Source organism: Dama dama, chromosome 5 (assembly GCF_033118175.1).
Source record: "Dama dama isolate Ldn47 chromosome 5, ASM3311817v1, whole genome shotgun sequence".
In the NCBI taxonomy this organism is placed as follows: Eukaryota; Metazoa; Chordata; class Mammalia; order Artiodactyla; family Cervidae; genus Dama; species Dama dama.
This window is the reverse complement of record NC_083685.1, coordinates 19,561,322-19,588,010: the sequence shown is the minus strand read 5'-3', so window position 1 is coordinate 19,588,010 and position 26,689 is coordinate 19,561,322. Positions and strand designations below refer to the sequence as shown.

The following is a 26,689-nucleotide window of genomic DNA, read 5'->3' as shown; positions in this document are numbered from 1 at the left end:
CTTTTTATTATCGAGTTGTAAGAGTTTTTTGTATATGTTCTGAATACCAGTCCATTGCCTTATATATGACTTGCGAATATTGTTGTCCCCATTCTGTGGGTTGTCTTATCACTTTCTTGATAGCATCCTTGATTCACACAATTTTTATTTTTAATAAAGTGTACTCTATTTTTCCTTTGGTTGCTTGTACTTTTGATATCAGTCTAAGAAACTGTTGCCCTATCCATGGTGATGAAGATTTACATCTATCTTTTTCCGTCACTAAGTCCTAACACCATCTGCTGAAAAGATTATTCTTTCCCCACAAGAGTCTTGGCATCCCTATCAAAAACCATTTGACAGTGGATTTATACGTTTATTTCTGGACTCTCAGTAGAATAAAATTCCATTGATCTACATGTCTGTTTTTATAAATTTATCTTTTTAAAGATTTTTTTTTGACATGGACCATTTTTTAAAAGTCTTTATTGAATTTGTAACAATACTGTTTCTGTTTTATGTTTTGGTTTATTGGCCTTGAAGCATGTGGGATTTTAGCTCCCTGACCAGGGATTGAACCCACACCCACCCCCTGCATTGGAAGACAAAGTCTTAACCACCAGACCACCATGAAGTCCCTCCATGTCTGTTTTAATGCTGGTACCACGCTTCTTGACGACTGTAGCTTTGCAGTAAGTTTTTGAATTGAGAAGTGTGAGCCCTCTCACTTTGTATTTCTTTTTCAAGATCGTTTTGGCTGTTCTGGGCCCCTTGCATTTCCATATGAATTTCAGGATCAACTTGTTATTTCTGCAAAAACATAGTTGTGATTCTGAAAGGGACTGCACTGAATCCATAGGTCACTTTAGGGAGTGTTACCATCTTGGCAATATTGTCTTCTAATCCATAAACACAGGATGTCTTTCCATTTACTTAGGTCTTCTCTACATTTTTTTCAACATTAAAAAAAATTCAGGTGAAATTTACATGAGATGAACTATCTTAACATGTAAATTCAGTGGCATTTAGTACAGTCATAATGTCATGTAACCACCATCTATATTAAGTCCCCAAACGGTGTCATTACACCAAAAGAATACCCCATATCCATTAAGTACACTCCTGTTCTTCTCCCCCTGCCAACACCAATCTACTTTCTGTCTCTAAGGATTTGCCTATTCTGGATAATCCATTTATATGGGCTCATACAATATGTGGTCTTTTGTGTCTGGTTCCCTTCACATAGCATCATATTTTTGACATTCACCTACATTGCAGCCTCTGTCAGTACTTCACTACTTTTTATGGCTGAATAATATTCCTCAACAGTTTTACAGTTTTCAGTGTCAGAGTCTTGCTCTTTTCTGATGAACTTTATTCCTACATATTTTATTCTCATTGACACTATCCTACAGGGACTTGTTTCCTTCATTTCATTTTTAGAGTGTTCATTGTTAGTGTCCAGAAATACAGCTGATTTTTGTGTATTGATTTTGTGTCCTGGGACCTTGCTGAACTCATTGACTAGCTCTTAGCAGTATGTGTGTGTATCCCTCAGGGTTTTCTACATAAAGCATCTTGTCATCTGCACAGAGGGAGTGTTTTTCTCCTTCCTTCCTCATAGGAATGTCTTGGGTTTCTACGTCTTGCTGATCTGCCCTGACTGCACCCTCCAGGATAGCGTTGTCCAGTCCTGGAGACAGCGGACATGTCTGTCTTCTTCTTCACAGATGGAAAGCATTCAGGCTTTCATCATCCCATATGTTCACTGGGGGCTTTCGCAGATGTCTTTGTCAGGTGGAGGAACTTCCCTTCCACTGCCAGTTCCTGGATGCTCTCATCATGGCAGGTATGCCTTTGCTATCTCCAGTGTAGGATGAGGATCATAATCCCCACCCTAGGGGGTCTTTTGAGGATAACAATGGGTAACATCATGATGTCTAGCACGGGGCCTGGCACCCATCGGCTGTTATCATTTGCAGGAAGCTCCAGAGTCAGACTCACCTTGGGCTGCAGCCCCGCTTCGCAGGCATCAACCAGTGATGCCCATGGGCAAGTTCTGAGACTCTCTAAGCCTCAACTTCCTTATCTCTACAGCGGGGATAATAAGAGGACCTGTTTCGTGGGGTTGTTGCATCACCCCTGGCAGGTCACAGTAGATGTAACTTAGATCATAAGCTCAGGACACTAAATCTTCTGCTTGGGGAGATGAGTGATAAAACGAGATGCGGCTCCTGTCCTTAGGAAGAGCTGACATTGTGAATGCAGTCTTGACATTCACTGCACCAGGTGGTAGGGGGCATGTGACGCCAGCGACAGAAATGGAGCACCGGTGGTAGTTCAGGGTCCAAAGTGGGGTGGCCCAGGCCAGGGCAGGCTACAGACAGAGGGGTGCACTGGGCCTTCCGGGGTGGGGTTGGGGGGAGGATGGCACAGAGTGGAGAATCTGCATAACCACGGTGGGAGCACTGTGCCTGGAACCTGCTATGGGAGACAGTGTTAAGGCTGAGCAGGAGGCCAGGCTAAGGGCGGGCCTTTGTTCTTGGAGAATAAGTTCTCGAGGGCCGGGAGGGGGCCTCAAGATTTTTGAAAAAGGGATGGTGGTGGAAATCTTCCTGCTATTTTCAGGGTTGGGGAGGTTGGTTGGGAAGTAGCTCAACTCTGACCCATACCAGCTCTGCCTGCAGTGTGGCCTGGGACCACAGTCAGCAACTTTGTGGAGAAAGAATTCACAGCACAAGGATGTGACAGATGAAAAGGAGGAAGGCAGGATGATGTAGGGAAAGAAGGACCAGAAGGACTCCAGTGTATTAAAAAGGAGGATGGTCTCAGTGATGCGTTAACAAAAACAGGGAACGTGGGAAGAGGGGCTGGGGGAGAAGTCAGGAAAGAAGGAGGGAAAGAAGAGTAAAAAGAGCTGACATTGGAGGTGCTGCCTGTAACCTGGCACACTGAACCCTTACAGTGATCTGGTGGGGCTGGTGTAATTAGTGTCCACATTTTATAGCTGAAAGATTTGGGGGCCCAGAGGGGCTGTCACTTACCCAAGGCAGTGGAGAGCCAGAGGGTGAAGACTCTGGATTTTTCTCTAAATACTACAGGAAGCCACTGGATGGTTAAGCATGGGAAGCCCAGTGTTGGTAGGTATCTTTAAAAGGATCCTGCTAGCTGTGTGGGGAACTGAGGCAGGAACAGCGAGAGGAGGAACCTGGGAATTTCACACTGTTAGGGTGGGGGCTGAGGGTGGGGAGAAGTCGTTGGATTCTTGATCATTTGGGGGAACCCACTGACAGGACTCCCTGGTAGATCGGAGGTGGGAAGTGAGGGAATAGGGCAGAACGAAGGGGCCGTGTGAATTTCCAGTGTGAGCAACTGGGCAGGTGGTGGCGTCATGTGAGGAGATGCTGAGTATCCTGAAGTGCCAGTGTCCTAGGCTGCGGAGGATGAGAGATAAAAGGCAGGCTGGTTACGAGGGGAGAGACTTGAGATGCTTGTGGGGAGAGAGGAAGGAGTCAGCTGGACAAAGAGAAAACTGCTCAAGACAGAAGAGGCAAGAGCCGAGCAAAAGCCCCAGGGAGGGAGGGCAGGGTTGACTCGAAGGGAGGTATTACGTCTGACCAGTGTCTCTTCCTATGAAACATGCTCTTCCCTGCAGGTCTTGCCGCCTCTGCTTGGCTGACTCTTGTCCTGCTGGGTCCTGGTTCGGGGGGGCCCTCCCCGACCCCCTCCTTCAACCCCGGGGGTGGTCCCTGCCACTCCTCTAGGGCACCCCGTGCTTCTCCCCATCCCTACATATCAAGATGGGTTTTGTTGTGTCTCCAATAAACTCACTGTGTGACCTCTGAGCTGAGTCCAAATTCAGCCTTTAGCACACGTGTCTTGATCAAAGTCTGGAGGAAAGAGAGCAAGTTGGGTGAGCCTCTGGCAGTTTTGGCAGTGGGAGGAGGTGCAAAATCGATGCTTTGTCTAATCCAGGGTGTGTGGGGGGATGCTCAATTAGGCTGGGGACTCAGGAGACACCAACGGGTTGGCATCCGGGCTGTGAGACAGGTGACAGGTGAGGGGGCAGGTGGGAATGGCCCCATCCTCTCCACCAACCTGTAACAGTACCAACCTGCCCCGCTTAGTCACACCAGCGGGAGAGACAATCAGACGGGCTAGATTTAAGAGATTAGATTGTTTGCTGTACAAACCCATTAAGGCAGGAAAGTAGACTCATATCTTAGAAAGCTCCCCCCGCCACTCCCCCCGACTCCCTAAACAAGGGTTTTCTAGCTAATGATTCAGTGAAACAGAAAATCAGATCAATCACATCTCCCCATTCCCCAGGGTTCTCATTAACTCTGACTGCAGTCTTACACAAAGCCTTTGGGAGTTTTCAAACGAGGGACACTGCAGGCGTAGATGCAGTTCTAGGAAATGGTACTCAAAAGCACATTTACTATTAACAGATGAAATCCATATGGCGTCTGGGATGTGCTTCAAAATAACGGGGGCGGGGTGAGGTAGATACCAAAGAAAACCGTCCTTGAGTCGGTCATCTTTTAAAGTGGATGGTTGGGTACATGGGGGTTCATTGTACTGTTCTCTCTACTTCTGTGTTTGCTGGAGATTTTCTGAAATAAAAAGGTAAAAGCACACATTGAGTGTAACCACACCAGCCTACACAAGGCTAAATTCAGAATCTGACATTTAGAAAAGAGCGACTGAGAAGGTAAACTGTGTTCTATAGAATCGAGTCCGAATCCAAGACGAAGTGCTCTCAAATGCCATTTGGAAACTATTCTTATCACATTTACAATCCAAATGACTAATGTTGATGCTTTATATTAAGTATAGACTTGTAGTAGCCAACCTCTAAACCCTGCAGGACACCTACACGCCCGCATCTGCTGGTTGCACCCACCCCCACCCCCAGCTCATCGGGCTCCCCACACCCTCTGCCTGTCTGACACAGAGTCAGGGAAGGGGTAGCTGGGTTGGTGGAAAGGCGGGGGCTGAGGGTCACTGGGTAGGTTCCCTGGGCACCTGCTGTGCTGGTTCTGAGCTGGGCACAGTGGTGGCTCTGGGCCCCTTGTCCTGATGGGGAACATGCATGATAATGACCAGCATCCTGAGGAAATACAGTTGTCTGAGGTCTGACTTGGTATGTGCGTGTGTGTACACATGTGTGAAAGTGCACGTGTTCACGTGTGTGAAAATGCATATGCACCTGTGTGTTGAGGGGGGGTAGGAACATTAGGGCTGGTTTCTGACAGTTAAGGATTATATTGGGAAGAAAGAGGGACTTCCCTGGTGGTCCAGGGGTTAAGGCTCTGAGCTCCCAATGCAGGAAGCCTGGGTTCGAGCCCTGGAAGGGGAACTAAGATCCCACATGCCTCAACCAAGCCTGCATGCTACAACTAAAGAAGGTTGTATGCCACAATGAAGACTCAGCACAACCAAAATAAAATAAATAAGTAAACTGGAAGAAAGAACAGGAACTATTCAAGAAGAGGGGTGGAGATGGGGAAAGTCTTGGGCAGAGGGAGGAGGCTTTGGAAAACCTGAAGAGAAAAACCAAACCAAACCAAGCAGGCCTGCCCCAGGCACGGAAAAGAGCAAAATTGAGATTGGAAAGGCAAGGAGAGGAAGGACGGGCTCAACAGAGAGGGGTGGAGGACTGACCTTTCCCTGGAAGCCCTTGAAGGAGTCAGTGCCGTGACTGGACTTGGACCACCTCAAGCTCCCATGGACTGTAAGGTCGAGGCTACAAGACAGAGAAGGGATAGAGGACATCATCGTGTGAACTTGAGGAACGATGGCAACTTGGACTTGGGTGGTTGGTGATGACAGTGGGGCTGGAGAGAAGATGGTGTCTTTGGAAGACTTCCAGAGGACACGTGAGACAGGACTCGGTGAGGGAGAGGGGATGGCACAGATAAGCCTCTGGATTCAGTGGATGGAGGATAAAATACAGACATTGTTAGAGGATGAAAAATGAAAACTCCAGCCTCCTGGCTCTGACCCACATGGCTGCCACGTGGGTCTCAGAAACGACTGATGTCTTCCTCTGTGAAATGAGGAACACCACGCCACTGACTCGAGAACTGCCTAGAGGTGGTCCAGTGCCTGACACTGAGGCAAGCAGGCTCCAGCACCCTGGCCTCTTTCCTTGAGACACTCTGTTCCTCCTTTCCCCACATCCAAAGCCTCCCTTCTTCTAATTATGCCCCAAGTATCTTTTGAGATTCCAGACCTAACATGTGGCCAGACTCAAAAAGATAGAAGAACCCACTGATTATCTCAACGGAAACCAAGTTCCTTCTTGCCCCAAGGAGTCCATGAACCACTCACCGATTTGTCAGGGGCCCCTGATTCTTAAGGCCCCAGATCTTGCTTTGTGTCATGAAAATGTTTTTCCTCGGGGAAGGCGTGGGGGTTTGATCAGACAAGAGCCTGCGTATCAACCCACTGCATTTTAGTCAAGAGATACAGATCTGAACAGTTGTTCAGTGAAACAAGACAGCCGCTCTGGAGAGGGGCCGGCAGCCCAAGGGGCCGGCACGGCTCATTTTAAGAGTCACGCTGCCCAGGCACAAGGAACAGGGGGGGTGGGTGTGGGCAGAGGAAGATGGGAGGAGAAAGAAGAAGGGCTTTATAGATTAAGCAGAAATCATCAAAGTTCTCAGCACAACAAAAGGACATCTCTGCAGGTCAACTTTCCAGCATCTTCCGTGTACGGTATTGGGTCAAGTCAGCAGAGAGGCCCTTGCCCCCTGGGGCATCACCATGACGTAGACCCCGCTGGGTGCTGGCCTAGGGCTGGCCATGCTGGTGGCAACCTGCGCTTTCTGGGAGCTGGACATTCGCGATTTCACGTGACCCTGACGACCACCCTGTAGAGACTCCAGGTGGCTGCTGTTTGCCCAAGCGCCAAGTGAGGAAACGGGCACTTTGTTCAAGTACCTCTGGACTCTGTCCACCTGGGAAAGCTAGCACGAGTGAGGCAGGCGCAGGTACCCTCTGCCCCATCTCATTTTATCACCTCTTCCACTGCTCCAACGGGTTAGCAAAGACCACATGCCACAGGCTTTTCCAAAAATACGGCTTTTTATTGTCTCGGATGCAAATATAGTCTTGGATGCATTGTAGTGCTGGATACAGCTGGCGGAACTGTGCGTCTCGACAGTGGGGCGTGAAGGGCCGAGCTCAGGGTGGCGCAGGCCTGAGGGAGCCCGCGGTGAACAACACTCTTCTTGGATTTTGCTTTTTCTGCCCACGAGGGGTGACTTGTCTCCTGGGTGGGGAGCCCTGACACAGTCACCAGAGAGCACAACAGGGAAAAAAAAAAAAAATGAACCACTTACACCGTGAACTGAAACCCGAGAAAGGAAAAGAAGGAGCTGTTTCAGCTGTGGCGTTACACAACAAGCGAAACAAGTGGTGTGAACAGATTCAGATAAAGCAACCCCGGGCGCCGCGGTCTGCCTCCCTCATGAGAAACAGCCTGGGCATCGCGGCTCCCTGGTGGAGCCCTTCCTACTTGTAGCTTCAGGATGTCGACTCAATGGAAATGCCATTAGACTTAAGTTTCTCCCAACCCTTTCCCCCACCTCGGCCCTTGAGAGAGGCCCATCTCTATTTTAGAAACCCAGGAGAGAATTCTTCAAAAGAGTGATGCCCAGGGTTGATTCTGAAACCAAAAGGGGATGGAGGTGAATTTTGCTACATAACCATAAAGAAATTTCACAAAAATAGAATTCCATTGAGTAAACACACATGCACACAGGCTTGTGCAAGCACACACACGTACACACACACACACACAAAGCCAACAATCAACAGGAAAAGTTCCCTTTTCTTTCTCAAAGGCTGATTTTTCGTAAGCCTCAACAGAAAAGAGCCCCCCTGCATGGTGAGCGGGGAAGGCCAAGTCCCTTAGGAGAAGAAAATCGGGCAGGTGATGTGTGGAGGCACCTGGGGGGTCGTAAGGCTTCTTTCTGTTCCTGGAGCCCCTCCGACCGCCAAACCTGTCTGCTAGGTGGGTTAAGGCCATGGCAACCACTGACACATACAATGTGTTGAAGGTTCAAGCTCCTCCGCCCTCCACCCTTGCTCTCCTCTCCTGTCAGCTCATGTTCAGATGAGGTGAAAATCCTCTTTTGAGATACAAGGCGTTGGAGCATAGAGCCAAAAACCACGGCCCACTGCTGCCCGTGTGCCCACATCGGGGCTCCTTGGCTCCCTTCCTCAGCAAGCTGGGAGGCACTTTGCAAAGCTGCTCCAGCGAGCAGTGTTCTAAGCCTGCCCACTGGACGAGGTAAAAGAACCCAAGTGGGGCAGGTCATCCAGCGCTGGGTCAGGTCCACACTGCACAAGTGTGCAGGAGGCCCCGTGCAGATGGGCCCCCCGGAACCCCCCCACCCCGGCTCCACCCTGACAAGACCTCGTTTAGCTGTGCCGTGAAAACCGGTGACCACCTTGACAATAACAGCAGGCCTGCCACTCAGGATTCCTCCAGGCATGCAAAGAGGGGAGGCCCAGGCTAAGAGGACACAGGGGTGCTGTCTGGGACTGCACCCTCCTGGTGAGGGGGCCTGTAAGATCACTGCACCCCTTCACCTGGGGAGTGACAAGGGGGTGGCCCCACCCTGCAGTGCCACGTCCTCCCAGAATCGAACTTTCTCTTTCTACTAGCCAGAGCAAAAGAACCTAGAGAGAGGACCTCTGTCTGGTCAGGGAGGCGGGGTCGGGTCACCAGGACAGAGAGCGGAGGGAGCTGGGTGTGTGGGGTCACCCATGGCACCCCACCACTCCCTCCCCCATAAGACATGGCGCTCACATCAGCACCGACTCCTGAGGACAGGAATAGTGCCCCGAAGACCCCGGAAAGCACCCGCCTGCCGGCTTGGGGACCTCCTGGGCGTGTGTCGGAGGTGACCGGTTGGTGTGTAACCTGCCTGAGACAGAGGCAGGGACAGGCTGGCCGACTTCAGAAAGCCCCACTCATTCCCTGCATTTCCCACTCGTCGTCAAAGGGCAACCAGTGGTAGGAAGGGAGCTGATGGCACAGAAAGATTTCACAGAAACACTTTCAGAGACTGTGTGCCAGGCAGGCTTTTTTTTTTCTTTCAGACTGATTTTCGTATCCTCCAAAATCAGCGTTTTTAAGTCTCTTTTACGGGAGAAGAGATAGGAGGTGGGGTGAAAGGGAGTGTAAACAAATCAGAGCATTCACTGGAGGCAGCTGGCAGAGTGGCCCTGGGGGTCCCCGCACCCCGGCTGGGGACCCCAGGACAAGGGTCAAAGCTAGGGCCCCACCCCACCCCGCCCCGTCCAGCCAGACTCAGTGGGTCAGACTCCGAAACAAGAAAACTTCCAGGGCAAGAAACAACTGTGTCTGTGCTAAGAGATATAGCTTTGTGGCCCTATAGCCGTGATACTGGTGAGCACCAAGAAAAATGGATTTAAGTAAATATCTCAAAACAAAACATGCATCGAGTTAACCCTCTGCTGGGACACACCCGCATACACACACCTGCACGTTCGTGCACCCACCCACACACACACACACACACGTGCGCGCCCTTCAATGCCTCATACAACCTAACAGCTTTAAATATTTAAAAAAACAGAATCGTGAACATTAAGTCAGCCAAAGGGCGGGAGAGGTAGGCCAAAGAAGCAAGAGGCCAATTTTATATCCCATGGAGCTAAAAAAAATAAAATAAAAAAAAGACTCCCAACATGGGGTGGGGAGAAAGCTATTGATCTCAGAGAGGTCGTGGCTGGGCTGAGCTCCACGGCCGCCCAGGCGGTTGACGAAGGCACAGGAACAGAGGCGAGGCTGAGCGCAGGACCCTCTGCAAGCCCTCGTGGCCGGGAACGTGTCTCTGATTTTCCTTTTTTTCCTTTCGAGCCTCGCGGTGCTCTTCCCCCTTGGAGGGAGACCGTGTCCACCCGGGGGAGGCTGCGCTCTCATCCCGCCTCCCAGTGGACACGCAGGGCCGGCCCAGACTGTCTTGTGCCCGCCCCTCAGGAGAGCCATCCGAGGGCCTGTAAACACGTGTTCTGGGAAGGCAGAGGGGGCCGCCACAAATGAGGGAGTGGGTGACCAGTCGCGACCTGGGGCAGAGGCAGAGGCTCGGCTGGCCCCCCTGGGGAGGAACCCCCTCCATCCTCCATCAGCGGAGGCTGAGGTGGGGCTGCCCCCGGGGCACCTTCCACAGGCCTCCAAGAGCCAGTGGGAGCCTCCAAAAGGATCCAAACTTCAGCGGGCAGCCCGCAGCAGCCCCCGCCCCAGCTCCGCCGAGCCGAGCAGGACTCCTGGCCTGCCCCTCGCTCAGGCAGGTCTCCCATCTCCTGGCAGGGAGGACAGAGGTTGAAGGGGAAGCCTGCCGGCCTCTGAACTTCACAGCAGGACGTGAAAAGCACATTCTTTCAATGAGGAGGTAGCCCTGGGTGGGCTTCCTGAGTGTTAGACAGCATCCTTCTGCCTGGAACTGCTCCCGCAGACGCAGCGAGAGGAGGACTGGCCCGGGCCCCTCCTCCGAACCCTTCCAGGTGCTCCCACCTTCAGAAACAGCCTGCCGCCCCCCCAGCCCTCCACCTGGACCAAAGCTGAATTCAGCTCCTGACTGTCTGATCCGAGCTGCCTGGAGACAGCTCCGAGGCAGCTACCTTGGAGCTCCATGTCGACCGGTCAATTTCTGCCTTCAAACGCAAGACACGGCAGATGCCGGGGTGCTGGCGTCTTTGGTCCAGGAACTGGGATGGGTGGGCTGGGGCTCCCGGCTGCACAATCCAGGTGAGGGGACCCGGTCGATGGCAGCACCGCAGAGCCTGTTGTTTCACACGCCGCACCCACAGGGCTAGCGGTGTCCATCAAGCATGGCTGTTCCCGGCTTGGAAGCAGGCAGGGCACGAGGGGGGAGGGCCTGGCTGAGCCCCCGCCACGTGATTCCTGGGTCGGCGCCACCATGACTGCCGCAACGCCAAGTAGAACCAAATCCACTTGAGAAACAGACCACAGCACCACCCAGGGGACCTCCAGGACTGAAGCAGCGCCGCGTCCCTGGGGCTGCTGTTACACAGGCCCACTGCTTTGCACACATGTGCTGTAGGGCTTCCTGGCCCTGCGAAGCCTGAGCCGACATCCGCTCTATTAGGTCAGAGCCGGGGGAGGAAGCAGGAGGCCCTCCAACAGCCCAGGGGTGCCAGAGACGCAACAGGAGGGCGCATCCCAGACAGCAGCTGGGAAGGACCCTCACGCGTCCTAACTTGGGGAGCGGGCGAGGCCTCCTCCTGCCCCGTCGGCTCCCTGCACTGCTGCCGCGGCCCCTCTCCCCATCCCCCCGACACCCCACCAGCAGGACAGGACAGGGAGGGGCGGTGTCCCCTTGTTTCCCTTCATCCGAGCTTCTCTGAGGCGAGGGGAGGTTGGTGACTGAGGTCGCTGAGTCAGAGTTCACAGCAAGGGGTTCCCAGAGCTGGGCTATTGCTGTTGGCAGGACCCAAACCTGCTTCAGACCTGAGCGCGGCATTCGGAGCGGCCGTGGCCACAGTCGCAGGGAGGCTTGCAGGCCCTGAAGCGGGAGAGGTGATGGCGCGGCCTCCTCTCCACAGGCGGAGAAGGGTCTCCTCGGCATCCCACGCGGCTGCGTGCCCGCTAAGCGCTGCTAGGACTCCCCAGCTCTCTGGCTGATTCTGGTGACGGCCTCTGCTGCCTGCTTGGGCAGCTGGGACGGGTCTGTCAGGATGGACGTGGTGGTGCTCAGGTGCCGGAGAGTGTTCAGCACGGCTGCAAGAGAGAAGGGGGAGCCTGCAGATGCGGCCCGGGGAGGTTCAGCTCTGAGCCCCCAAGAGACAGAACACATGTTTACATGTGTACACCCTGAGGGGCGATCCTCAGGGCCCCCCAAAGCAGGAAGGGCACAAACCCCAGGGGAGCCTCTCTGCTGAGGTCTGGACACTCACACCTCTGCCTTTAAGATGATGCCCCAATCCTATCTGCCACCCTACAAGAAGAGTGGGGAACACCCTGAGCCGTTCCTGCTTATCCCTGTGACCTGAATACACAGCTTTGATCCTTATTAGAAGAACTGAACATGAAAGTATATCTGAAAACACCGGATACAAGGCCAGGCGAAGAGTAGGTGCTCAATAGACATGAGCTGGATCTGATCATCAGACAGACACACGGAGATGGCAGAAAGCTGAGGCGAGGCGCCCCCCCCCCCCCCCCCCCCCGGCAGGGCCTCACCCTCCTGCCCCTGGTGTGTGCAGACCAACCATGGCGGGGCCTGGGTTTTCTGCGGCCGTGTCCATGGCTAAGCCCCCCACAGCCCCACGACCCCTGCGGGCAGCCCCCACTCACTTGGCCTGAGGATGGGCAGGGAGCAATGCTCGTCCAGCCAGGACAGCGCTGTCCGGTGCAGCTCGTCCAGGCTGCTGGTGGACACCACGCCCTTGAAGGACTCGAACAGCGGCTTGATTATGACGCTGAACTGCACGGCACTCGGGTTAAAGAAACCATAAGCGAACGCAGAGAGAGCAGAGTCCAGTCACAGGCGAGCCCGTGACCGACACCCCTTGGGACTGGCAGGGTGCTGTGCAGAGCTGGGGAGAGATGTCCCTAACCGTCCCTGCGCTCAGCCTGATGCCGAGGAACCTGGCACTGACCAAGAGGTTCCAAGTTGTCCCCGCTCCACTCGGGGACCAGAGCAACAGCGGGCTGCAGCTGCTGTCTGCCGCCGCCTCCTGTAGAACCCGCCCAGGGGTGCACACAGACACCCCCAGCCCTCGCAGCGCTCCTCCCCTGTGAATCCCTCCTCAGCCTGTCAGACCCACGGCCGGGGGTGCGGCAGCCAACCCTGCACGTGCGCCCACTGTCCACTCAGGGGCACAGCAGAGGCTGGGTGGGGACTGACAGGGCCAGAGCCAACCCCCGAAAGGACCCTGCTGCCATCTGGAAGGCCAAGTGCTGGGAGGCCTGGGCCCCAGGGCCAGAGCCCAGCACCCAGGCATCCCTGCCTCGGTAACAGCTGTCAAGGGCATGTGGTATAAACCCAGGGAACAGCCCAGAGGGAACCAGTTTCAAATCCAGGCTCTGCCACACAGTCACTCTGTGAGTCCCGGTTTTGGGTGGCAGGACGGAGCTGATGCTGGGACATGTCAGAGCAGATCCCACCTCACGGCTCCCACCAGCAGCTCCAGCCTCCTCTTCCCTTCTCAAGGACTCGGCAGCGCAAAGCAGGCTGGTTCCATGTCCCCGGGAAGCCCTCAGCCAGTACACTCACCAAGGACAGCCCCCTCCAACACTGCGGGCCTAGCCGGGCCCCTGTCTCTCTTGAGACAGAAACTAGCATTACCTGTCTTGACAAACTCAATGACGACCATTTAGAGAGCCTCTTTCTAAAGGAACCCAAGGGTCAGTGTCTGCTGTTTCAGGTCACGGGTTGCAGGGATGGGGGGAATGAGCAAAGAAAACCCAAAGATACAATCCAGAACTTCCAATTCTGCAGGGTCCGGCTTTTCACATATTCGTCAAACATGTCTCGCATGTGATCAAACTGGCGCCGGGTGACGGGGACACCCGTGGCAGGGAGCAGCTGCTGGCAGGAGCTGAAATGACAGGAAGAGTCAGGGGAGCTCGGCGGGGCTGGGGGCCCAGAAAGCAGGCCCAAGGTTGTGGGGGAGGACAAAAGCTGCAGTGCCGAGTAAGGGGGCCTCTACCAGTCCCCCCACCCTCCCTCCCCGCCATTCCGGGTAGGATGAGCCGCACCCCCCAACCCCCAGCCCCCACCCCCGCCCCCAGGCCCAGCCTCACAGGATGGTGGCGTTGAGCTCCTCGATCTCCTCGCGCAGCCGCCGGGCCTCCTCCTGCATCTGACTGCGCTCCTGCTGCAGCTTGGTGATGTACTCCACAGTCTTCTGCAGCGTGATGGCGTGGCTGGCCTGCGAGGGGGCCAGGTCAGGGCGCGCAGCACACCAGGCGCCCCCAAGTGCCCATCCTGTCGGTCCCGCCCCGACCCACCCGCTCCCCCGACCCCCACAGCCACTCACCAGCTTGGTGTTGTTGGAGATCAAGCTGTTCAGGGTATCGAAGCCCATCTTGATGTTGAAGCGCCTCTTCTGCTCGGCTGAGATGTGCTTCATCTGCCGGTTCTGCTGGGGAATCGGCCCGTCACTGCGCCACAGGGCCCCCCTTCCCATCCCTACCCGCTGCTCAGATTCTCTATAGAGAGCTATGTGGAAGGAGGGGGCAAGAGGAAGCTAAGAGGCTCCAGGAGGAGCCAGGAGGGGACAAGATGGGGCCAGAGAACCATCCCTACAGAACAGAGCATAGCCAAGGGCCTGGCGCTGCAGATCCGGCCTTCCGGGCCACCCCCACACCTCAGACCCGGTTGTGACAGCTGCCACCCCCGCTCCACACAGCCCAGGGCCACTGTCACCACAGGGCTGGGGGCAGGTGGCGCAGAGAGGAGCCAACATGCTCAAGGGCAAGGCAGTGAATGTCCCCATTTCAGGTGTGGGACACCTGTCAAGCCCATGGGTCTTCCCAGTATGTCTCCAGTAGGAACATAGTTGTCCCCATGGCCCCTGGATATGCTTCTCCCTGCCTCCCCAGCCTCCTGAGGGAATCAAGACCCGAGAGGTACCTTTAAAACAGCCACGTTTTTGGGGTCTGCAGGCGATTTCCCTGAGCAGTTGTTCTGGGGAGACTGAGGACTGGGGCTCTGCTCAGATGCACACGGAGAAACCTGCCCTGAGTTTGGGCAGTCCCGACCTGGGAAGAGCAGAGATTCCCCTTAGGGGCCGGGCTGTGCCAGCAGCGCGGGGACTCACCCACAAAGGGAAACCCGCCCTCGACCTCCCATGGCAGCCCAGAGCAAGAACTAAGCGAATCCTTGCCAGCATCTCGGGGCGGGGGGCAGCGGGGCGGTCCTGGCTAGGCCTGCCGGGTGCAGCAGGTCTGGGAGAGGAGAGAGGCCCGCCTCCCAGGGCACCAGGGGCCCCTCCACGTCTGCACGGCTCTGGTGCTCACCCTGGGTGGCAAGCACTTAAGCTATCTGTTCTTTGAACTCTACGTGTGTGTTTTCTTATACTTCTTTCAATTTTACCCACCCCAGAAATCTTTTAATTAGGAAAACAAATGAACTCGATGGAGGAAACTTGTGGCCCCAGCTCAGGAGCTGCGCCCAAGAAGCCCCTTCCAGCCCCGCCTCACAGCATGGACCCGCGGATGCCTGAGGCTCTGTCCCCGTGACACTGCTCTCCTCCCTACCCTGCTCTCAAGCCTCCCAGCATGGCTCTAACCTTTGGGGATCCACCTCAGCGAACAAGGCGACGTTTCCCCGAGCCCCCACATGGCATTTCAGGGCCCAATCTACAGCCAGTCCGTGTCTATATTTTCCCACACAAGGGTCCTTATTCTTCAAAACCTGTCCTCGGACGAGTCCCTGTCTGACCCCTGTAAGCAGAGAGCTAGCTCCCCGCTCATCATGTTCTCCTCTCCACTTCAGAAAGATGCTGCTGCAGAGGGCTCTGGGAGCAGCCACCCTGGTTTTATCTAAGACAGGAAGACACTCTGGTCTCCCTCCCCAAGGTAGTATCTGGCTCCACCCCTCCCCAACGCCCCCCACCCGCCCCCACCAGCAGCAGAGTCTTGGGAACATCATTTCCCAGACCTCTCAGACCTCACTGGGCATTAGTCCTACCCCAGCCGTCTCACCAACCGAAGTCCAAGCCGGGGAGGAAGGAAGGGGGCTCCTGAGGCGTGCTGCCAGCACACAGGCCAGGGACAACCAGCCAAACCCAGACAGGCTGGGGGCTCCCGCAGCCACAGCAACCGCAGGCTCGCGGTTTCTGAAAACTGTTGATGACCGCTCAGTCCCTTTTGTGGATCAGGACTGGCAGCTCACGGCCAGGTCTTTCTTTTTTATTTTTTAGAATCTTTTTTGGCCACATTGCACGGCACGTGGGATCTTAGTTCCCTGACCAGGGATCGAACCAATACTCTCTGCAGTGGCAGAGCAGAGTCTCGACCCCCGGACAACCAGGGACGTCCCCATCAGAGCCAGGCCCTTTTGAAGGAGGCTGAGCGGTGTCCCCGTGAGCACACAAGCTGCCGGAACCACAAGGCACTGGCAGCTTTCCCTCACTGATCCTGTGCTTAGCCTGGGCCACTGGCAGCTTCGGATCCCTCACTGCCTGGCCTGGCAGCCCAGGCTCCGCCCGGGTACCCTCAGCAGCCTCCCCAGTCCCACAGCAGGCCCCCTACTCCACTCACGCGGTCCCAAGCGATCCAAGCGGAGAGCTGAGTCACTGGCGCCTGCGGCAGGGACCTGGGCAATGCCCCCGTGCAGCGGGCCCTGCTCACCCTTCACCAGGGAGTCGGGCACTGTGCTGGGAGGGAAGAGCCGGGACACGGGGGCGTGCTGGCTTCCCGGGCCGGGGCTGAGGTCCGTCACCAGGATGCCGCTGGGGAACTCTGTGACTCCAGGAGCCTAAGGGGACACGGAGGAGGAAGGTCACCCCCGAGCACAGCTAGGCCAGGTGAGGGCCACCCAAGGTCATAAGATGTTGAAGGCCTGTCCCGGCCACTCACCCTGGTGAGGGCAGCAGGCGTGAGGACTACGCTGGACTGGGACACGGTAGAAGCCAGCATTCCTTCTCTCTTCAGAGGGCCAGATGTCATGATCACAGCCTGCGGCTGTCCTGGGAAGGCAGCTGCCGGAACAAGGGGAGGTGAGGGTGGAGGCCCAGCTATGCGCCTGCTGCCTGACACGGGTACTGAACCTGGACCAGCCAGGCTGCATGGGGGCTGGGGGGGGGGAGGCGGGGAGCCTCAGGAGCAGCACACGACCCCTCTGCTGCCACTGAGACGTTGCCCCCTCACTGTAGGGCATGGAGAGATGATGCTAGATTTTTGCAACTTCTCCTTGGTGGGGACAGATTATAGACCCAGGCAAGAGATGACCAGGGCTACATTTTTTTCCACATTGGGCTGAGACTGGAAGAATACCACAGAATAGAAAACAGACTCGATCTACATACGTCGTCTTTCACAGCCCTTTTGCTTCCAAGATCACGATGTGTGTGTGTCACGAGCTTGCCAGCCTTGGGGACAGGAAACGTCCCGGGGGTGGGGGTGGGGGGTCACACTTGCCTCCCGCGCACCTGGCTCACCTGGGGTGAGGCAAGCGTTCTTCAACACCACGGACACCGGCTCTGGTTTGGGAGCAGGCACTATTTTGGGGGGCTGCTTGTGCCTCCCCCCAGACAAGGAGATGGGCTTGGGATGCACGAAAGTCATACGGGGTTGGGGAGGCCCGGCGGTCGGCGGCCGGGTGACAGGAGACAGTGCCAGGCCATAGGGGGACCCGGAGGGGGGCGGGTAGCGCGTGGTGATAATGAGGCCCTGGCTCTGGCTGAAGGTGGTGGCAGCAGCGTCGTGGGTGAGGGTGGCGGAGGCCGTGTGGGTGATGACGGAGGGCGACTTGCCGACTTCGGCAAACTTCTGGGGCTGCAGGAAGGCGGGGGGAGTTGGGGGGTTCAGAGCAGTGGCGGGAGGGGGGCCTAATGGCAAGACAGGGGAAGGAGGTGGTGGGGCGGGGCTGGGCGAGAGCAAGGGCATGGTGAACACGGGCAGGAAAGGCTGGGGGACGCTCAGGGGCGGTGCCGAGGGACCCAGGTCTGCCGGCTGGATGAAGGGGTCCCCAGGCTGGGGTGGGTGTTCACAGCCCTGCCCACTCGTGGGGTCTAGGGCAGCGGCTGCGGGGGGTGCGATGAAGCTGTCAGGGAGGCTTGCAGTGGGGAGAGCGGTGGTTGGCAGGATGCTCTCCTGAGGAAGGAAGGGAAGAAGTGAGCAATGAATGCTAAAGTCACACAACTCGCCGCCACTCTCCAGCGCTACACGCCACGGAGCCCAACACGTACACCGTGCGCCTAGAATGCAGCCCCAGGCAGAAGGGACAGAGGCAACGTCTCCCAGCCCCGGGATTCCTAATCTGGGGGAGATGGAGCTGGGTCCCCCTGGGCGCCGGCAGGGGTCTTGTTTCCTCTGGGGACTCAGTGATAACACAGGGCTCAGACACAGTGACTGTCTGCACACACTTGGCTCACAGCCTGGGGATATCATGTTTCTGGAGTCCGGCGGGGTCCCCCCAAAGTCCCTGCCATCTTCTGTTACAGAGCAGGGGCAGCCTGGCTCGCAGCTGCTCAGGAGGCTCCCCCAGGACACTGTCTCATATCAACTTCTAGGGAGGTCACCTCCTCCTAAAAGGGAAAGGCTATAAGGAATCAATTGTTCGGGTCTCAGTCACTATAGAAGCAGCTCTTCCCCAAGCCAGATGGAAGAAGCAGGGGCCAGGGCACACTAACTGGATACTAACTGAGAGTCTCTTAAGGGCAACGAGCCGTGCCTCCCTCAGCTCAGAGGCCCCAGCACCTGGCAGCCAACTTGTGCTGAGTGCGTAGCAAAAAGGAAAATATATATAAGGAATTTCTTAGCAACCACATTTTTCTTTGCTATCTCACTGGTCCTTTCTTTTTCAAAAAAACTTATTTATTTTTAATTGAAAGATAATTTCACTGGTCCTTTCTTAACTGGTCAAGACAGAGCTCGCCACACACAGGTTATCTGGGGCCTTAGCGGGGAGCATACATTTACTGAGAGAGTCCCCCACCTCATGAACACCTCTGGATGCTCTCTAGGACAGCTAGAATAACTTCTATACACGTTATTTGTGAGTCCAGCAACGGATCGAGCGAGCCCTAGCACTTCGCTGCAGAGGTCTGATGATTGGAAGCCCGGTGCCCTTTCCCTTTCCCCAAGTTCCCTCTACCTGAGCAGGTGGGCTGTTGGGATCTGGTGCAGGCGTTGAGGTGGATGCAGGCAGCATGGAGCCAAAAATGGAGCGGCTGGAAGAGAAAAGGTCTGAAAGACAACATCGGGGGCCTGTGAGCTCTGTGCCTGTCATTTCACTGAATTAAGATCCAAACGAACTGGGTACTGAACCCCACCTTACCCAGAGGAATGCCAAAGCCAGAAGGCACCCCTCCACCCCCACTGAGGGAACTCTGCTGAAACAGGCCCTCTGATTGGAGTTGTACATGCTGGCAACCAGTGTGGGCTCTGAAACACCCCTAGGCCTTGGTGGCACCTGCATTTAATGATGGCGGGAGCTCAAGGATCATTTCTAACAGCAGGAAACTGCAAGGCGGCGGCTGTGTCGCCAGCGCCCTCTGCTGCCTAGAGGGAGAACTGCTTGCAGTCAAGGCCAAACCTGAGGCTCTGGGACATGGAGGATGAGAAACACTGTCCAGGCCTTGTGCTACTACCAAACAAAAAAAAGAAAGTTTTGGATGAATTCTAAGTCCTCTCCCTGGCCCATTCTAACAGTTCCCCTCTGTGAAAGGGAAGCCCAATCTACTCTGTCCTGGGCAAAGGGAGACGCGGGTAGCCAAGCTCTCTCTCTGCCCCAAGTCCTCACCCTGGAAGGGCTCGAAGGTGTCCATGAAGTCCAGGTTGGGCTGCAAAGGGATCAGGCCAGGCTGAATCATGTCCGCGTTCCCCAGGTGCGCTGTGAGCATAAGAGGAGACAGGGGGACCGTTTGGCCTTCCCAGTCCACGTTGTGGGAATGTATCAGGGGCCCAGACTGGATCCTCCTGGCCCTGCTCGCATTCTCCTGGGAACAGGAGAAACGTGGGCCACTGGCTAGGATTTCTCTGGGGGATTCATGTGCATTCTCCATCCTCAGAGGTGGGAAAGGAAGTGAGTCTTCAGGGGAAAGGTAAACTGAGTATCTGGGAGCAGACACTCTGCTGTGAACAGCTCTGCAGAGACCCCTCAGTGCTGACTTCAGTCCATGGGCTCCTCCCGGACGGTTAACTGGATAGCTGCATGCTCCCAGGTGAGAGGCCAAATGATTGGAGTGCAAATGATTTTCTCGAGAGTGAGTCTCAGGCCCTGGCACTGGCACTGGCCCCAGGCCCATGTCCTCAACTGGGGGGACATGATCAGAAATGTGAAGCTCGTTCAGACCAAACCCCCCACTGTTCCCTGGCAGGGGCACCATGGGCCCGATGGGGCCCCCACACAGCAAGGAGGAGCTGCCCTTGGGGGCGGGTTACCTATTTCACGTGGGTTGGGCCAGGCCACGGGCGGGTGGGAGGAGAGTGTGGAGAAGAGGGTGTCACTGAATTCCGACATGAGCATGTCCGTGTCCAGCAGCGTGTCCTCCTCCATGGGGACTGGCGTCTTCCAGCCATCCCGGTGCTTGTGCCAGTAAAGCATGTCATCATCCTACCACCAACAGGGGAAGGAAAAGCCAAATGGGCACCGTTGGCTCGCGAGTTCTCTGTCAAGTCACGTTGGGGAGATACGTGGCCCAATTTCTCAGAGCAGCAAGGGCTGCCAGGTAAGAGACGAGGCCAGGGGACGGGGACCTGCAGAGAACTGGCTTCTTTCCTTTATGTCCCTCTTGTGGCCCCAGGGAGAGTCCATGTCCCCACCACATTCTGCTGCAGTGCTGGCCACCCATGTCACTGCTGTTTCTTGTAAAGGGGGAGGTCCCGTGAGGATCCTCATGGCCCCCACCCTCGCTTACCTGGGCCAGGCTGGAAAGGTCCTCATCCTTGTGCTGCTGGAGCTGCGGAGAAAGGAGAGAGGGACAAGGTGGTCCCCCAAGGCCCAGAGAGGGGACAAGGCCCTCAGCCTCTCTTCCCTGGAAGAGGATCACTTTCAGAAGCATCTAGACCTTCTCTCTCTGGAAGGAAGGTGGCAAGAAGGATCCTACCCCTGCCATCCCCAGGCCGAAGCTGGGCTCAGAGATTCCTGACCAGCGTTTGTGGAATAAACAGCCTCAGCTCCAAGCTGGACAGACAGAACAAAGGTCACACAACCTATGCAGGTCACCACTTGGGCTGGGCTAGAAAGGGGCTGCAGGGGCAATGGTGGAGGGTGGTGGGCAATGGGTTGACAGCTCTGAGCCAGAGCCTCGGGGGTCAGCGTACTGAGTAAATATGGACTGGAAGTCCTTTTCAAATGTATTTGGCTGCACCAAGTCTTAGTTGTGGCATGTAGAATCTATACGGTTCCCTGACCAGGGATTGAACCCGGGTCTCCTGCCTGGGGAGCACTGCGTCTTAGCCACTGGACCACCAGGGAAGTTTCCAGATACCCTTTTCTTGAAGTAGGTTCTCCACTTGTGATACTCCCGGATCACGATCTCTATGCGGCTTTTCCAGTACTTTCCTTCTGTGGTGATGGCCTGTGGGAGAGACGCGGGGCACAGGGAAGAGGTGGTGTTGGGTTTTATTCACAGAGCTCACCCTGCCAGCGAACAAGCATCTGGCTCCAGAAGTCAGGCCCAGGCAATCCAGCTCTGAGTCGCTAGCCGCTTGCCTGCGGCTTCATCCACAGAGTGTGTTGGCCTCTGCTGGGCCATGCCCAGCCTCAGAATGAAGGTGAGCTTTCACTAGGTTATCTTACACCCCAAAGATAACCTAGGGGGCTTTGAGGGCCCAGGGTCCGGAGGCTGGACTGGAGTAGGGCTCAGACAAAGTACTCGGCAGGGGAGAAGTGCAGAGAGCCCGGAGCTAGAGGAATCGCCAGAGGCTCGGGCTGGCTCTCAAATGCCCTGAGGCTCCGCCACATTTCCAAAGGGTGAAAACGAACAGCGAGTCACAGAAGGTTCGGGCACAAAGTGACCTCCAAGGTCCAGCTCAACCTCCCTACCATGCAGGGCGGGAGCCCCTTCCATAGTTATCTCTGAATTCGGGTGACCAGGAATCGTGACAGCCTCAGAGAGACCACCTCACTTTCACATTCCTTTCTTTTGATGGCTGCAGAATATTAAAGCAAGTCCCAGACATCCTATCATAAGTGTCATATAATTTCACCTAAAATATTTCACTGTGTGTCTTAGACAGTGAAGAATCTCCACAGTGACTAACACAATACTATTACCAGACCTGAAAAGTGATGAGATTCTTTACTACTGTCTGATACCAGATCGTGTCCCTTGGCTCCAAGCTGTCTTGTGTTAGGTTACTTTCCAAGTTTTCCCTTTCCATCATAACAGTAAGACAAGCTTGGACGAAACTAAAACAATACAGAAGAGTAGAAAGTGAAAGTGGAGTCTTCTCTCCTCCTCACACTAATCCCACAAATAAGAGTTCTGTATATACTTTGGGACATTTCCTATGCATGTATAACCACACAGATACATGCTTCAAAAAATTAACCTGAAGATACTAAAATACTGTTGGGCAACTTGCTTCTTTTCATTTACTATGTCTTCACCATCTTTCCCTCGCAGTATATAAAGATCTTGAGGTCATTCTTCAGTGGTTAAAGATGTCTGCCTTGTCCCCCCACCACCTCCCCAGCTGACCTCCAGAGAAGCACCAACATTAAAGGAAAGCAGAGGCTAAGTCTTGTTTGGAGGAAGCCCCAAGTCCTTGGAGCAGCCTGGCCTGAGCAGGGGGAGCCTCTGCATCCTGTCAGGGGCCACATGCCCCTACATCGCCATCACATCTCACGGTGTAACAGCCACCAGGTCGGAGCACCCCAAGGGCTCTGCCCTGCAGCCTTCCTCTGTGGGGGTCCAGCCCTCGGGCCCGTCCTCGTGTCACCTCCTTCTCCTGAGTGAGGGCCCATCACCTGCCAAATACCTCTGGACGGCGGTGCTCGTCCACGTCCACAGAGCCGTCCAGTGGAGTGACAAAGTGGCACACAGGGTTCTTGCGCTTCTCCAAATCTGGGCGGGGAGAGGGTGAGACACTGTCACTGAGGAGCCCTGCCCCTTGGGGGGATCCTGAAGTGTTCTCCTTCTCTTGGAAAATGAGATTTGCAGAAATAAAGGGTCCAGGTCAAATGAAAAGACTCTCTCGGTGATGTGAGGGTGAGAAAGGGAGTCTGCCTGATCAAGAGGAAACACCAGCCTGAGCCTAGGGGACTCCCGGCACACCGGTCTCCTGCAGGAATCACCAGACCCCCCAGCACCCACGCCAGCAGGACATAGGCCATGGCCCAGGCCTGCACCTTCTCAGACCCGCTGAAAATGGGGACTGTTCCTCGACTCTCTGAATGTCACCCCTCAGCTGTACACCCATCCCTTTGCCTCTGCCTTACAACACTGAGCCTCCTGTGGACGCTTGGATTTGGTTTGGTTCTCCTCTCTCCACAGATTGTCCGAGAGAGACTTCTCTTTGACACACAGGGTTCCAAGACTGGGCTCCGGGCCCCAAGGTGCACAGGCCTCTCGGTGGCAGAACCTGCAGGATCGTTGGTCCAGCTACAAGACACTTACACTGCATGTACCAGGCCCGCCAGATGGCGTTGTTGAGCCGGATCTTGTCTCTCCACTGGAGCTTCAGGCCCTTGAAATTCTTCCACTTTGGAGACACCAACTTCCCACTGAAAGGTAAAATGAGGAGGGGGACACTCAGTGGTTTCTCTGACAATTAAATGTGCCACTCTACCATCCCAGGCCTCAAAATTTTGGATTAATCCACGCAAGCCACAGGCTAGGCTCAATAGGATATATCATCACTTTCACTATCACATTTTGTCGACTTTTGCATATCTTCAAATTTTCCCACAATTAAAAGCTAAAAATCTGTGGATTTTGCCTTATATGTGTATCAAATCACCATTTTGTACACCTTAAACTTAATGTTACATGTCAATTTTATTTCAACAAAGTTGGGGGGAGGAAAAAAGAAATCTGCTGACCACTGAAGGAATGCCAGGCTCCTTGAACCTGCTCTCGGCCACCAGTCCTCAGGAGGCACTGACGATCAGGCACACAAATGTCCCACTGGCCCTAGAACCTGCAGGGCCCTCTCCTGCCTCAAGGCCCCTGCACTGGCGGTCCCCATTCTTCACGGAGCTCCCTCTGCCCATGGCCAGCTGCTCATCCTTCCAAATGATGCTCAGACACCATCTCCTCCGAGCCGGCACTGGCCTCTCCCAGGCTGCTGCCAGTCCCTTCAGGATCTCTGAGCGCTGTCCACACCTCAAGGACACACTGATCCACTCCCCACACCTCCGGCCACCAGCCTGCAGCTTCTCAGGGGAGGGACCGTTCAGTATTCTCACCCTAACCACCCAGCACCGAACCTGGCGCAGAGCAGGGGCTCGTGTAATAATTCTTCCCTGAATGAGTTAAAGGGCCTTTGCCAACAAAGCTAATGGCAGGCAAGGAACGCTCCCTGGTGGTAGAGCCTGCCCAGATGGTTTAGTTTTCCATGGGCTGTGCCAGGAGCCACCTCTGAGCTGCTGGCATAGGGCTTCCCTCTCCAGACGGCTGAGATGGGCAAGGCACTCTTTCTGGTCCATACCAAAGGGGGTTCTGTGAGTTCTACATCACTGCAGGCCACAGCCCTGCTCCCTTCTCCAAAGCTACTCAGAGAGGCCATGTGACAAGCAGAGACGTGCCAGGAGTCACAACAGCTGGGGTCTTCAAAGAGAGCGGCTAAGTAATAAACACTCCCCAAACCTGAACACCTTGTTTCTTCATCAGAAGCCCCTGGCAAATCTCATGCCCCATCCTCCAACCCAGCACCGGGCCAGGCTGTGGATTGTAGGAGAGAAGGCTGAGACTTCCACAGAGAAAACATCACAGCAAGTCCTCTGAGAACTGGAGGGACACAGACAGACAGCAGCAGCCTCAGCTCAAAGGGTCAGGGGCTTCAAGCCAGTCACATGCCTTTCTGCCCCTGCTCCCCCAGCCCAAAGACACTTCGACCTCAGCTGTCACCCACATTCAACAGCCAGCAGCCTGGTGTTTCTGAGTCTCTGTGGTGCAATTGCATACTAGAAGTGAACTATTATAGCCACGTAACTCCTCTGACATGCCAGTTTCCTGGGTAAAATCACAATAATACCACTGCCTCCAGAGTGTTTTAAGAAGGATTAAATGTACACACACGCAGCCACATTCTTAAGACACACAGCAGAGGTAACCCTAAAGAATATTTAAAAAAAAATACCCACAAAACTAAACCAGCGGGCTTAAATATAAACCCACCCTTACTCCTGCTTTGTTATGTAAGACGTAGTGGCTGATGCGAGCATAAGAGCGTCTTAGAGAAGTCAGATGACACCGACCTCTTCAATTACTTACTGTGAAACGGGTGGGAAGATTCAGAGAGAGGTCAGACCCTGGAGGCTAGAAACCCACTCTGACAAAGTAACTTTCAGGTTCTCATCTTCTTCCCCCCAAACTGCTGGATGTCTGCCTCTTCCTGCCCTAGTAGGGATGTTCACTCCTTATGTCCAACGGCTATCACCCATCATCCCAGGCTTCTGTAATACCTCAACAGACGACAGGCGGCGCTCAGCTGACGCGAACAAGCAAGTCTGAAACCAAAACTAAAACCTAAACCGCCCAGAGAGGTGGAGAGGGTGAAAGCAGAGGCGATGGTTGATGGACACTCACCCACACACCGCAACTTGACTGGACACGCAAAGTGTTAGAAAGATGCGGGACACACATCCAGGCGTCTCCTTCATGAAAGGGCTTCTCCGCCTTTGATGTGATGTCACTGTTAACCTTAGATGAGGGCAAGAGACAGTCCCCATGCAGACACCCACAGACAAGGACAGGGACCCTTTCTGTGGAGGCACCCCAAGTCTAGTTCCCCACGGAACATACAAGAGAGGCTGCTCTAAGGAGTTCTAACGGGCAGCTCCTTGCCAGGGATCCCTAGAGCAGGATTCCCACAAAACACCCATGGTCAGACTTCTGCTCCCCCCAGCCCCACCCCAGCTTAACTCGGCTTCCAGACACGGCTGGGTGGGATGCTTCTTCGCCTAACTCAGGGCTCTGCCATACTCCTTCTTTAAAGTGTAACCAGAAACACATTAGTAAAATTTCTGAGGTCTTCTCTGGTAGTCCAGCGGCTAAGACTTTGTTCTCCCAATACAGGGGGCCCAGGTTTGATCCCTGGTCAGGGAACTAGATTCCATATGCCCACAATGAAGATCAAAGATCCCACGTGCCACAATTAATACCTGGCACAAATAAAATTTTAAAATGTAAAAAAAGAAAAAAAACTCCCAAGACTACCGGCTTCCCCCTCCATAAACAAAAGACCTCCTCTGGCCTTCCCTCCCAACTCTGCCTTCTTAAACATCACCCCCCAACACCAACACCCGGGCTTCCTGGTTAGAACAGGGACCCTGGATTCACCCCTTACTCTCCCAGTCTCACTCTGGGAAGGCCAGGGTCTGGGTCTGACTCATCCGAGCACAGTGCCTGGCATGTGGGAGGTGTGATTAAATATGGAATGACTAAGTGAAAGCTAAACTTTTCCATAAAGAAAAGTCTTCACACACCCACTACCACAGCCGTCCTTCCTAGAAGACAGGTTCATGACACGGGGTAGGAAGTCTACAGCACAACAAACTCTCTCTCGAAACTGCTGCTGAGTGGAATGGCAAACTGAATTCTCTGGCAGTCTGGCAAAAGACTGCTTTGGAATGAAAATTAAAATGCAAGCCTTGCACAGACAGGAGCTGGCATTAAGAACGCGTAAGGATGAAACTGAGGTGGGGATTTGGGGTTCTGCTGGTTCCAGGGAAGATGAGCTTTGAACTCCTGGTCAGAGCATTCTCTGAAAAAGAAAGCAGGCAAGGGCTCCGAGATCTATTGCTGTGGGGCCCAGACAGCGGTGGAGTCCACTCATTTGGTCATGCAACCATATTTGCTGGTA

At 54.7% G+C, this 26,689-nt stretch overlaps 1 protein-coding gene and 1 long non-coding RNA gene across 5 annotated transcripts in view; both read right to left on the bottom strand.

Annotated features, from left to right (window-relative positions):
* Positions 1 to 214: 214 nt before the first annotated feature.
* On the bottom strand, positions 215 to 6,244 carry LOC133056568 (uncharacterized). Its single transcript, XR_009692855.1, has 3 exons — positions 5,647 to 6,244; positions 4,493 to 4,595; positions 215 to 3,869 (listed from the first exon to the last, which is right to left on the bottom strand). It is a non-coding gene; the product is annotated as an uncharacterized LOC133056568 (long non-coding RNA).
* An 808-nt stretch (positions 6,245 to 7,052) lies between these two features.
* The window catches only part of MLXIP (MLX interacting protein), a 59,485-nt gene continuing 39,848 nt past the window's right edge, over positions 7,053 to 26,689 (bottom strand). The window contains exons 2-18 of one of the 4 annotated variants that reach the window (XM_061141976.1): positions 25,414 to 25,527; positions 23,281 to 23,387; positions 22,643 to 22,728; positions 21,148 to 21,237; positions 20,575 to 20,616; positions 20,099 to 20,270; positions 19,458 to 19,547; positions 18,810 to 18,901; positions 17,152 to 17,806; positions 16,571 to 16,692; positions 16,253 to 16,469; positions 14,622 to 14,749; positions 14,026 to 14,130; positions 13,790 to 13,917; positions 13,461 to 13,584; positions 12,338 to 12,467; positions 7,053 to 11,761 (exon numbers count right to left, since the gene is read on the bottom strand). In XM_061141976.1, the coding sequence (XP_060997959.1) occupies positions 11,640 to 11,761; positions 12,338 to 12,467; positions 13,461 to 13,584; positions 13,790 to 13,917; positions 14,026 to 14,130; positions 14,622 to 14,749; positions 16,253 to 16,469; positions 16,571 to 16,692; positions 17,152 to 17,806; positions 18,810 to 18,901; positions 19,458 to 19,547; positions 20,099 to 20,270; positions 20,575 to 20,616; positions 21,148 to 21,237; positions 22,643 to 22,728; positions 23,281 to 23,387; positions 25,414 to 25,527 (2,524 nt within the window). In that variant the 3' untranslated portion in view covers positions 7,053 to 11,639. Of the gene's footprint in view, positions 11,783 to 12,337; positions 12,468 to 13,460; positions 13,585 to 13,789; positions 13,918 to 14,025; positions 14,131 to 14,621; positions 14,750 to 16,252; positions 16,470 to 16,570; positions 16,693 to 17,151; positions 17,807 to 18,809; positions 18,902 to 19,457; positions 19,548 to 20,098; positions 20,271 to 20,574; positions 20,617 to 21,147; positions 21,238 to 22,642; positions 22,729 to 23,280; positions 23,388 to 25,413; positions 25,528 to 26,689 lie in introns of all 4 variants that reach the window. The other 3 variants (XM_061141977.1, XM_061141978.1, XM_061141980.1) reach the window with 3 other exon arrangements.